Source organism: Salmo salar, chromosome 16 (assembly GCF_965601325.2).
Source record: "Salmo salar chromosome 16, fSalSal1, whole genome shotgun sequence".
Classification (NCBI taxonomy): Eukaryota; Metazoa; Chordata; class Actinopteri; order Salmoniformes; family Salmonidae; genus Salmo; species Salmo salar.
The window spans coordinates 2,084,407-2,097,481 of record NC_138306.1 but is presented as its reverse complement, the minus strand read 5'-3'; the positions used below and the strand labels follow the sequence as shown (position 1 = coordinate 2,097,481).

The 13,075-nt window shown below is 44.9% G+C and overlaps 1 protein-coding gene across 1 annotated transcript in view; it reads left to right on the top strand.

The window, feature by feature from the left end:
• The window catches only part of LOC106573022 (reelin), a 318,880-nt gene that overhangs the window by 188,648 nt on the left and 117,157 nt on the right, over positions 1–13,075 (top strand). Inside the window, 11 exon segments of the mRNA XM_082962453.1 lie at positions 32–183; positions 468–583; positions 829–1,037; positions 1,251–1,379; positions 1,517–1,626; positions 1,820–1,886; positions 2,362–2,466; positions 2,737–2,865; positions 3,900–4,061; positions 4,822–5,058; positions 5,531–5,723. Of these exon segments, the coding sequence (XP_082818579.1) occupies positions 32–183; positions 468–583; positions 829–1,037; positions 1,251–1,379; positions 1,517–1,626; positions 1,820–1,886; positions 2,362–2,466; positions 2,737–2,865; positions 3,900–4,061; positions 4,822–5,058; positions 5,531–5,723 (1,609 nt within the window).

The window sequence follows — 13,075 nt, the reverse complement described above, 5'->3', positions numbered from 1 at the left end:
GTGTTTAACCCTTCTCTCTCTCTGTTTGTAGCTGGGACATCGAGGGGGCTGTGTATGGGACCCATTGTGGGGAGATAGAGTCAGGCATGGCCCTGGTGTTTGAGAGGGATGGAGAGAGGAAGATGTGTACTCCCTACCTGGATACCACCTCCTTCGGAAACCTTCGGTTCTACTTCACCATGGGTAAGAACCACCTACCACTGACACAGACTCATTCTCAAGGATGTAAATACCTGGCCTCTCTTTGCTTTCTTTGTACTGGCTTGTTGAGCTTCCACCATATTGTTTTCACCTGTCAAGTCTTTTCCAATCAGTGCAGATGAAGGGGAGGGACAAGGAGCGGACAAATATTAAAAACATTGAGAAAGAGGCTTTTTCTCTGTTAGCTAAGCTGTCAGTCTTTTTATGCTTGCAGCCAAATATTTTCCTGACAAAGAAGGCATGCTTGTCTGTATGTTTCCCTGCAGGTGGTGGGGAGTGTGACCCAGGAGAGTCCCATGAGAATGATGTCATCTTGTTTGGGAGGTCAGAGGGGAGACGAGACCTTGTGCTGTTGGATACCCTGCCATACTCCTCTTATAGGGTGAGACTAAACACATAACATAGACCTGCTCCATCTACTACACTAGGCTGCTCTATGAACTGAGCAAATTCAAACTGCATTTTTCATGTTTAGCTAGCTAAATGTGAAATATGTTGCTCCACCCAGCTCGGACCATTTTTAATTCCTCAACTGTGCTTCATCTCCTCTCCCCTCCCTCTCTCCTCTCCCCTCCCTCTCTTCCTCAACTCACCCCTCCTTTCCTCACCCTCCCCCCTCTCCACCAGACTCCGTCAGTAGTGTCAGTATCCCTGCCCACAGACCTCCAGACCCCCATCACCCAGTTCTGCCTGGAGCAGCGGGCACATGGCGGTGCCAACCGTCACGTCTGGGCAGTAGACTTCATGCAGCTGCTGCCTGTCCTTCCTGGCACACATACCCATGTAGCACAGTTCTCCATCAACCTGGGCTGTGGGTCCTACCAGCCTGCCAACAGGTAGGATATGATACGACTGGGACTCAAACCCAGGTCCAACCCAGTACCTTAGCTGTTCCGTCAAGAGATCGAACCTCGCTACAATATGATATGATACAATATTGAGGTGTCCATTTCCATGGGTGCAAAGTTTCAAACTTTTTTGTCTTGTTTTATTTATTTATATTTGCATAATTTGGAGGTGTAGATAAGATTTTTCTATCGCTTTGTTAGTGTGAATCTGGAGTTTTCCACCAATCACGGTCGTTCCTGGTCGCTGCTCCACTCAGAGTGTCTTCCAGATTTGTGTGCTGGCCCCCACCTACCACACAGCACCATCTACTCCTCAGACAACTACAGCGGGTAGGCACCACACACACACACACACACACACACACACACACACACACACACACACACACAGATTAGTGTGTCTCCGTAGAGATGCATTCAATTACTACTAGTGTTGTATTTAAAACTATGTTTCTACCAATCTACAGCTGGACTAGGATCTCCATCCCACTGCCCAACGCTGCCTTGACTGAGACCACACAGTTCCGCTGGAGACAGAGTAGCATGGGTGCTGGCAACATGTGGGCCATAGACAATGGTGAGAACCTTACACACACTAGTGGTCCTGTGTGCCTCATAAGAGCATGGGTATAGTGATGCTTAGTAGAATGGTTCAAATCCCTTAAAGATTCCCTTTCTATAAACTCAAAAAGAAACCAACTACCATCTTTCAAAGGTATTATATTTCAAACTCCATATATATATCATTTCTTATCTGTGTGTATATCCAGTGTACATTGGTCCATCCTGCCTTCGTTTCTGCTCTGGCAGAGGACACTGCTCCCGCACCGGCTGCAAGTAAGAACAGAACTTATTGAAAGAATGAACAATATCATATCTTCAATGAATTATTCTCATTCTCTTTTATTGCTGATTCATCAAATGTCTTAGAGCTAAGATCGTGATCAAATCATTTAATTTCTATTTTTATTTGCATGTATTAATCTATGTATTATTTTCTGTATCTGGTTCCATTCCCGTCTCTCTCTCTCTCTGTTCTTCTACTTTGCCTTTCTCTTTCTTTGTCTCTTTTCTTTCTCTCTTTCTGTCTCTTATTCTGCCTGCTTTCTTGTCTCCCTCTCTCATCCCAATTTTCCTCTCCATCCCACCCTTTCCTAATATTTTTTCCTTCTGTCCCCATATTTTCTAACCCCCCAACATTTATGTCCCTCTCTCCTCCTCCCTTCCCTCCCCCTCTCCTCCCACTCTTCCTTCATACCCTCCTCTCGCTCTCCCCCCATACCCCTCCCTCCCCGCCCCTCTGCTCCTGTAGGTGTGACCCAGGGTTTAGTGGTCCAGCGTGTGAGCTGGCATCCCAGACATTCTCTGCCTTCCTGTCTGAGGGCTTCTCCTCCCCCAGACTCTCCTCCTACCACAGGTAAACTAAAAGGAGAACGTGCTCAACGACAGAGTCAGACGGATGGACTGACAGACACACACACATACACACATGTTGAACGTTAAGCACTGTGCTTCATTGCTATTAGGAAAATGTGCTATTGTTCCCGCCAAAAAACTATTATAATTGTCTGAACATTCTATTTTGTTTACATTTTATGTTGCATTACTAGCTTCTCTGGAGTGTCAACTGATAAGAACAGCCATATTAAACAGATTGTGAAGTTCTTTATATCTCCTCCTTCCACAGTTTCTCCTCCCTGAGGGGAGCGGAGGTGAGTTTCGGCTGTGGGGTTCTGGCCAGTGGCAAGGCTTTGGTCTTCAACAGGGACAGCAGACGACACCTGGTGACCGCACCGCTCGACAGCTCTCAGGCCAGGTACAGTACTGGGCTAGGGACACACACTCACAGGTGTTTGCACATACTCGTATATTACTGTACGGGAAAGAAAGGGGAGAGAGAAAAATAATGATAATGTCTTGCATTTTCAGTCAATGTCTATGAATGAGACTTGGAGGTACACGTGAATATTCACATTTACACACCTTCTCTAATGGTCAGTCACAGAATACATTATACTGGGATCATATCAGGGTTCATCTCATATCCTCAGCAGGCGTTCTAATCTCTGATTAATATTGCAGAAGTTCCAACAAGTCACCTCTCTCCTCTCCTCTGTCACCTATTCCCTCTTTCTCTCCTTCCCCCATCCCTGTGGTATGAGATGGATGGGACAGTAGATGAGAGGAGATTTGAGGGGAAAGGAAGAATGAAAGAGAGTGAGGAATAGTAGGAGAGAAGGATAGAGAGATGAGATGGCATCTGTGTTTGATTGATGATGCCTTCTGTGGCTCCCTGTGTGCCACCTGACGGCCATATTTAATACCACTTTCCTCTCAGACTGAATGAGCGCCTGCCTGCCAGAGGAAACTGGGCTGGTGATTAGAGCAACACTGAGCCAGAGCCAAGGACAGAGAGAGCTGGAGGCTGAGTGTGTCACTGAGGGCAGTGTGTGTGTGTTGATGAATAGTGCAGCATTCTGGGTGCTACCATCTCTCTGTTCCCTAGTTGCTAATATGTCAACTCTCAGAGACACATTATGAGAGGAAGGTGAAAACATGTCTAAATGTGTCTGACTCTCTCCCTCCCTCTCTCTCGCTCTCTCACCCTCTCTCTCTGTCTTTCTCTCTCTCTCCCCCGCTCTTCCTCTCATCCTTCTCTTCTATCTATTTTTGTCCTCATCCGTTTAATCATCTCATCCATCATCCTGCCACCCCTCCTCCTCTCCCACCCTTCCTTCCTCCATCTGTGTCTATTTGTCTAACCCCCTTCCCTTCCTCTCTCACTTCTCCTCCCTCTACCCCTCGACCCCCTCTCTCTCTCTCCTTCTCCACCCCCCCTCTCTCCCCCAGGTACCTCCAGTTCACTTTGCGTCTGGGAAGTCGTAGCATCCTGAGCTCCTGTCCTGCCCCTGACCAACCAGGAGAAGGTGTGTTGCTGCACTTCTCCTCAGACAATGGTATTACCTGGACCCTGCTGCAACACTACGCATATAAGGGCTTCCACGAACCCAGGTACTGTACTGGAGGGGGTGGGGGGCTGGAGGTGTGCGTGTTTGTGTGCGCGCATGTGTAAAACAGTCCTAAGGCGTCTAATACTGTTAACACACATATTTTTTGTGCTAATGGATGTCTGGTGCTGAGAGGAGAGATGTAACCCACAGGGACCCATTTAGTACTGTCTGCTGTGTGTTGTAATGAAGACAAACGGCTACACACACACGCACACACATGCTCACACATGCTCACACATGCACACACATGCACACACATGCACACACATGCACACACATGCACACACACACACACACACACACACACACACACACACACACACACCACACACACACACAGAGAGAGCTGGGCCTGGGCCACCTAGAGAGCTCTTCATCAGGGGGCAGAAGGCTGGGGGCAAAGTGTCGGGTTAGAGGTGTGAATGCACATTGTGTGTGTCTGCTGAGAGGAGGTAATTGAGTCCATAGCTGTGTGGGTTCTAGAAGAGCACCATGCAGACCCAGTCAGTCAGAGCCTTGCTAATGTGACTCACTCCATCTGGACTGTTTGGATTATTTTGAGAACATTGATAACACTCCATCCCACTCCTTCTCCTTCCCTTCCCTCCATCTTCTCTCTCCACCTGCACTTATCTCATTTCTCCCTCTCTCCATCCCTTCCTGTGTTCCTCTCTCTGTCACTCCATCCTCACTCTCCACCTACCTTCCCATCCTCCCTTCATTTTCTCCCCTCCATTCCTCCTTCCTTCTCGCCTCTACAGGATTGTATCAGTGGAGCTCCCCCCCGGTGCCCGTAAATTTGGGGTGCAGTTCCGTTGGTGGCAGCCGTACCACTCTGGGCGTGGGCATGACGTTTGGGCAGTGGATGAGATCACTATGACCTCTGTGTTGTTCAACACCATAAGTCTGGACTTCAGCAATGTACTTGACGTCACTCAGAGTCTGGGCTTCTACCTGGGGCACGTCCAACCCTACTGCCAGCATGACTGGACACTCAGGTATACTAAAGACAAGCGTTTCTCACTTTCCAGCCTACAGTACTTCCCAATTATCTTCAGGCTAGTGGAGAGAGGTTGCACCTTAGAAGGTTTCTGTACACTGTCATGTGGTGCTGAACTACAGAATTTTAGTTATGTCGCAGTCCATCTCAGTGGTGTTGAATCGTTGCTATTATCTTGTTTTTTGGGGCTTTTACGCTATCGGAACAAAACACAACATACTCTCCCGGGGTGTAGTGTCATCACAAATATTGTATGTACCTGTGTCATCTACTCAAATAAAACCAAATACTGCTAAAAAACATTACCAACAGCTTTACAGGTATTGGTAAAAAACATTCACCTCTGCTTCAGATTGAGCCAAGAGATGCGTATGAACTGTTTTTCAGGCCCCTGTTCCAGTAGACACTATGTGGATAAGCAGTTCTATGTGTTGTTAATGTGTGTTACCTAACCGTTTATTGTACTGTAGTTTCTCAGGCGAGCCCAACCCAGGCTCCAGTATCCGTTATGTGGAGACCCAGTCCATGCAGATTGGAGCCTCCTACACACTGCAGTTCTCATTGGTCATGGGCTGCGGCCGAGACCCCTCCCCCCACATCGACACACAGGTCCGCCTGGAGTTCTCCACCAATCATGGCCTGACCTGGCACCTGGTCAAAGAGGTGAAGAAGTAGTGAAATATAATGAATGATCAACAATAAAAGGCACATATACATTGAGTGTACAAAATATTAAGAACACCCCTCCTTTGCCCTAAGAACAGCCTCAATTCGTAGCGGCATGGACTCCACAAGGTGTCAAAAGCGTTCCACAGGGATGCTGGCCCATGTTGACTCCAATGCTTCCCACAATTGTGTCAAATTGGCTAGATGTCCTTTGGGTGGTGGACCATTTTTGATGCACACGAGAAACGGTTGAGTGTGAAAACCCCAGACACAAACAGGTATCCCTGGCACAAACGGGTACGCCTGGCACCTACTACCATACCCCATTCAAAGGCACTTGAATCTTTTTTGTCTTGCCCATTCACTCTCTGAATGGCACACATGCACAATCTATGTCTCAATTGTCTTAAGGTTGAAAAATGTGTCTTTAACCTGTCTCCTCCCCATCATCAACAATGATTGAAGTGGATTTAACATCAATGAGGATCATACCTTTCACCTAGATTCTCCTGGTCAGTCTATGTCATGGAAAGAGCAGGTGTTCATCATGTTTTGTACACTGTTTGACAGTCAAGGAATTTGGCACATTTGCTCAGGGGTGTGAGTCTAGCTAATCTATAGATTAGAATGTGGTTATTTATTTATTTATTTTTTAATTAGGAACAGCAAAGTTTTTACACCCGTGTTATATAATTTGGAACAGTCCTCGTTCTACCTTTCTGTATTGATGCTCATATTATTGTATGGAATATTGGCCAAGTTATTACTGTAAAGTTATGAATTTATCTCTAAGGATTATTCATATTTTTTTTATGAATCAGGGCACCAGTCCATTATTGGACAAAAATATCTGACTTATGAGTGATATTAACAATAACACTATAAGACAAAATTGTAATCATTGATTTATCTGAAGGTATATCTTGTGAGCGTAATGTCAGATTTGTGAATTTGTACCGTTTTCTAGCGCTTCTTTTGTATCAGAGAAACACACAACAACAGGTAAAATGCAAAAGCAGAATAATAAAGAGCCAAATTTATCAATGGTTACAGGATGAATGATGATAATGGCATATGACGAACAGGAGAAAATAATGAAGTCAATAGTTTGTTTACCAGGAAATTGCTGGAGTTGGATATTCTCAATTTGGATTGAGCATACTGCGAAAGGGTGTGGTCTATGAATTGTGACTGGAGCAATCAACTTAAAAGGGACAAGAAGTGGTTCAGTTCTAATGTTAAAGTTTAGCAGTTACTTAATTTCACCGTTGTGTTGTCTTAAGGGTACAAAATTACTCGCCACTACGTTTAACAGCAGTGGAAACCCCCTAAATGATATTTTTTCAACTTGAAATTTGATGACCTTTACTAGAGTGACACCAACATTAGAAAAAGTGAAACATCGCATTTGTTCATATTTCCATGAAAGCTGTACACCACCAGTGTACAAAGATTGTCTTAGGGTCATTTTTGACTGGCAGTTATAAAATAATTTACACACCACAAAAACCACAAAGACACACACACACACACACACACACACACACACACACACACACACACACACACACACACACACACACACACACACACACACACACACAATGAGAAATTGAGATTGTGTGCTACTCATTGAACACAGACAAAACTAAAACTTTCTTGTGCACGTGCAGCATCTTCCCTCCACAACCCACACATGACTCAAGTTCACAGGCAAAATAAATAAAAATTCAGACAAAATAATACAAAAAATCTGACAAAATAAACATTTCTTGAAATTGTTTACAAATGGGGAATGAAGTCAGAGGCTATAAAGGTGCTGCAGATGACAGCCCCCCCAGTTCTCTCTTTGCTGAAGCCAATGGTGCACCTTTCAGTGCCTAACAGGTCATAGATCAGATTTTTTCAGATGTCCAGGAGGAACAAGAGAACAATGATTTAGAAAAGGAGGATGTATCTGAAGAAGAAGATGGGGAAGAATACAACCCAGAGCACAATGCATCATCTTCAGATGAAGAAGAAATCCCCCAAGCTGAAAGAGAGACATTTTTGTCAAAGAACAGCAAAATAACATGCTGCTTTTCACCATATGACAACCAGGGCAGGATGGCAGCACAATATGTCATAAGGATGACCCCAGGGCACATGAGACATGCAGTTGCCCATGCCCAGGACATCACCTCAAGATTCTATATGTTCAGCACACCATCCATCGAAAAAATCATCTTGGAGATGACAAATTTGGAGGGTTTCCGTGAATATGGAGACAACTGGAAAAGGATGGAGGAGACTGACCTGCGAGCCTAGATAGGGCTGCTAATCTTAGCGGGTGTGTATAGGTCCCGAGCTGAGGCTACATGTGTTCTCTGCAATGCAGAGAGTGGAAAGGCGATTTTCCATGCCACGATGCCACTGAAAGTCTTTCACACTTTCTCAAGAATGCTACGATTTGATAACCATGAGTCAAGACCTGCAAGACGTGTGAGAGACAAACTGGCGGCCATAAGAGAGGGCTGGGAGAAGTGGGTGGAGCATCTGCCATACCTCTACAACCCTGTGCCTGAAGTAACAGTGGATGAGCAACTGGTTCCATTCAGAAGTACATTTTTATTTTCATATCTGTAATTTAAGTGATTTTCACTGTTAATTGTATTATGTATTGCTGTAATATCATTGATTTATGTGATTGATTTCTGTGACACTGATACTAATTACTGATAGTAATCGCTTTTGTCAAAAGTTCACTGTCCTTTCCGTCAGTATATGTCCAGCAAGCCAGCAAAGTATAGCATCAAGATATTGGTGGCCTGTGATGCACAATCCAGCTACGCTTGGAAGATGCAAGTCTACGCAGGAAGCCAACCAGTGGAGGCCCGGAGAAGAACCAGGGGATGCAGGTTGTGCTTGATGTGGCAGACGGATTGGGGGGGGGGGGCACAATGTCACGTGTGACAATTTCTTCACAGCCAGCAGTTCCTGAAGAGGAAGATCACCACGGTTGGCACAGATAGAAAGAACAAGCCTGAGCTCCTCTCTGCACTCCTCACAAGGGGGAGAGAGGGATTCTCATCAAAGTTTGCCTTCACCCTGACTACCATTCTAGTTTCTTACCTCCCAAAGAGGAACAAGAATGTGGTCCTTCTGAGCACACTGCACAAAATTGCTGAGATCAGTGATCGTGAGGACAGGAAGCCAGCCATCATCCTGGACTACAACCACAACAAAGGAGGCGTGGACAATCTGGACAAGGTGATTGGAACTTACAGCTGCAAGAGGATGACTGCCCGCTGGCCCCTGGTCATCTTCCATAACATCATTGATGTGTCCTCTTACATGCCTTCGTGATATGGAACAAGATCAACCCTACCTGAATGCCTGATAAGCGAAACAAGAGGAGGGTGTTCCTGGAGCAGCTGGGAAAGGCACTTGTAACCCCACACATTCAAAGAAGGGAACGCCTCCCCCGAACAGCAGCCTTTGCATCACTTGTGAAAGCTGTTCAGGGGGCTGAATCTTGTCCTGATCTACCTGAGGCTGCATCTGGGGCAGGGAAGAGGAGGAGATGCCAATTCTGCCCCCCAAAGAAGGACTGTAAAACAAATACTATGTGCTGCACGTGAGAAATACATCTGCAAAGTCCATGCACACACACTTGCATACAGTCATGTGCTACATACTACATGTGCTAATTAGAGATGATTGATTTATGTTCTTAATGTTTTTGTTTTGTATCTATTATCTTATTTATTCTTATTTATTGTTGTTGTTTATGCACCTTGTGGGTGGGGGCAATGGTTAAAAAAATGGAAGAATAGTATTTTGTAGTTGAATTCCTCATTATACATTATATAAGTTTATATCATTATGTTGCCAAAAAAATTCAAGACTGTTTACGGCAGACTTGTTTACGCAGCTGTGCGTTTTTTTGCCGATCTTACTTTGCTACCTGACGGTTTTTTACTTTTTCATTACCGTATATTTTTACTTTTTCCCTCACTCAACTTTTTTCATTCAACTTTTTCACCCCGGAGGTTTTATCTGGACATGGTTCGTCAGGACTTCAAACAGCCGAAGCTAAGTAACATTAACATGATGCCTTCTAATTGCAGTCGTTGTACTTATAATATACAGGAGAACGATTGCCTTACGGCAAGGATAGCTGTGCTGCAAGCCCAGCTTCAGACGCAATCGTTAGGCAAGGGTAATTTCAGTGTAGGAAAGGATGAAACAGCGTCTGTGCTACCAGTAAGTACAGATAGTAACGTTAGTATAAACCCCCTCGCACGGTCCCCGCAGCCGGACAACTTTCTCATGGCTTCTGGAGGGGAAACGCTGTAGGAATGCTCAACCGGTGTCGCTTATTCAGCCGACAGAAACTTTCAACCGGTTCTCCCCATTAAGCGAGTCGGAGGCCGAGACTTCTCTGGTCTCTACTCCTCCCGTTGTGGGGTCTGAGACGCCGACGGCTCCCACCATTAGCTCTGACAAATTGAAAACCCTAGTCATTGGCGACTCCATTACCCGCAGTATTAGACTTAAAACGAATCATCCAGCGATCATACACTGTTTACCAGGGGGCAGGGCTACCGACGTTAAGGCTAATCTAAAGACGGTGCTGGCTAAAGCTAAAACTGGCGAGTGTAGAGAGTATAGAGATATTGTTATCCACGTCGGCACCAACGATGTTAGGATGAAACAGTCAGAGGTCACCAAGCGCAACATAGCTTCAGCGTGTAAATCAGCTAGAAAGATGTGTCGGCATCGATTAATTGTCTCTGGCCCCCTCCCAGTTAGGGGTAGTGATGAGCTCTACAGCAGAGTCTCACAACTCAATTGCTGGTTGAAAACTGTGTTCTGCCCCTCCCAAAAGATAGAATTTGTAGATAATTGGCCCTCTTTCTGGGACTCACCCACAAACAGGACCAAGCCTGGCCTGTTGAGGAGTGACGGACTCCATCCTAGCTGGAGGGGTGCTCTCATCTTATCTACGAACATAGACAGGGCTCTAACTCCTCTAGCTCCACAATGAAATAGGGTGCAGGCCAGGCAGCAGGCTGTTAGCCAGCCTGCCAGCTTAGTGGAGTCTGCCACTAGCACAGTCAGCGTAGTCAGCTCAGCTTTCCCCATTGAGACCGTGTCTGTGCCTCGATCTAGGTTGGGCAAAATTAAAAATGGCGGTGTTCGCTTTAGCAATCTCACTAGTATAAAGACCTCCTCCATTCCTGCCATTATTGAAAGAGATTGTGATACCTCACATCTCAAAATTGGGTTACTTAATGTTAGATCCCTCACTTCCAAGGCAGTTATAGTCAATGAACTAATCACTGATCATAATCTTGATGTGATTGGCCTGACTGAAACATGGCTTAAGCCTGATGATTTTACTGTGTTAAAAGAGGCCTCACCCCCTGGTTACACTAGTGACCATACCCCCCGTGCATCCGGCAAAGGCGGAGGTGTTGCTAACATTTACGATAGCAAATTTCAATTTACAAAAAAAAACAATGACGTTTTCGTCTTTTGAGCTTCTAGTCATGAAATCTATGCAGCCTACTCACTCACTTTTTATAGCTACTGTTTACAGGCCTCCTGGGCCATATGCAGTGTTCCTCACTGAGTTCCCTGAATTCCTATCGGATCTTGTAGTCATAGCAGATAATATTCTAATTTTTGGTGACTTTAACATTCACATGGAAAAGTCCACAGACCCACTCCAAAAGGCTTTCGGAGCCATCATCGACTCAGTGGGTTTTGTCCAACAAGTCTCTGGACCTACTCACTGCCACAGTCATACTCTGGACCTAGTTTTGTCCCATGGAATAAATGTTGTGGATCTTAATGTTTTTCCTCATAATCCTGGACTATCGGACCACCATTTTATTACGTTTGCAATCGCAACAAATAATCTGCTCAGACCCCAACCAAGGAGCATTACAAGTCGTGCTATACATTCTCAGACAACCCAAAGATTCCTTGATGCCCTTCCAGACTGCCTCTGCCTACCCAAGGACGTCAGAGGACAAAAATCAGTTAACCACCTAACCGAGGAACTCAATTTAACCTTGCGCAATACCCTAGATGCAGTTGCACCCCTAAAAACTAAAAACATCTGTCATAAGAAACTAGCTCCCTGGTATACAGAAAATACACGAGCTCTGAAGCAAGCTTCCAGAAAATTGGAATTGATTGAGGAAAATAAGAACAATCCGAAATTTCTTTTTGATACTGTCGCAAAGCTAACTAAAAAGCAGCCTTCGCAAATGGAGGATGGCTTTCACTTCAGCAGTAATAAATGTATGAACTTCTTTGAGGAAAAGATCATGATCATTAGAAAGCAAATTACAGACTCCTCTTTAAATCTGGGTATTCCTCCAAAGCTCCATTGTCCTGAGTCTACACAACTCTGCCAGGACCTAGGATCAAGGGAGATACTAAAGTGTTTTAGTACTATATCTCTTGACACAATGATGAAAATAATCATGGCCTCCAAACCCTCAAGCTGCATACTGGACCCTATTCCAACTAAACTACTGAAAGAGCTGCTTCCTGTGCTTGGCCCTCCTATGTTGAACATAATAAACGGCTCTCTATCCACCGGATGTGTACCAAGCTCACTAAAAGTGGCAGTAATAAAGCCTCTCTTGAAAAAGCCGAATCTTGATCCAGAAATTATAAAAAACTATAGGCCTATATCGAATCTTCCATTCCTCACAAAAATGTTAGAAAAAGCTGTTGCACAGCAACTCACTGCCTTCCTGAAGACAAACAATGTATACGAAACGCTTCAGTCTGGTTTTAGATCCCATCATAGCACTGAGACTGCACTTGTGAAGGTGGTAAATGACCTTTTAATGACGTCAGACCGAGGCTCTGCATCTGTCCTCGTGCTCCTAGATCTTAGTGCCGCTTTTGATACCATCGATCACCACATTCTTTTGGAGAGATTGGAAACCCAAATTGGTCTACATGGACAAGTTCTGGCCTGGTTTAGATCTTATCTGTCGGAAAGATATCAGTTTGTCTCTGTGAATGGTTTGTCCTCTGACAAATCAATTGTACATTTCGGTGTTCCTCAAGGTTCCGTTTTAGGACCACTATTGTTTTCACTATATATTTTACCTCTTGGGGATGTCATTCGAAAACATAATGTTAAATTTCACTGCTATGCGGACGACACACAGCTGTACATTTCAATGAAACATGGTGAAGCCCCAAAATTGCCCTCGCTAGAAGCCTGTGTTTCAGACATAAAGAAGTGGATGGCTGCAAACTTTCTACTTTTAAACTCGGACAAAACAGAGATGCTTGTTCTAGGTCCCAAGAAACAAAGAGATCTTCTGTTGAATCTG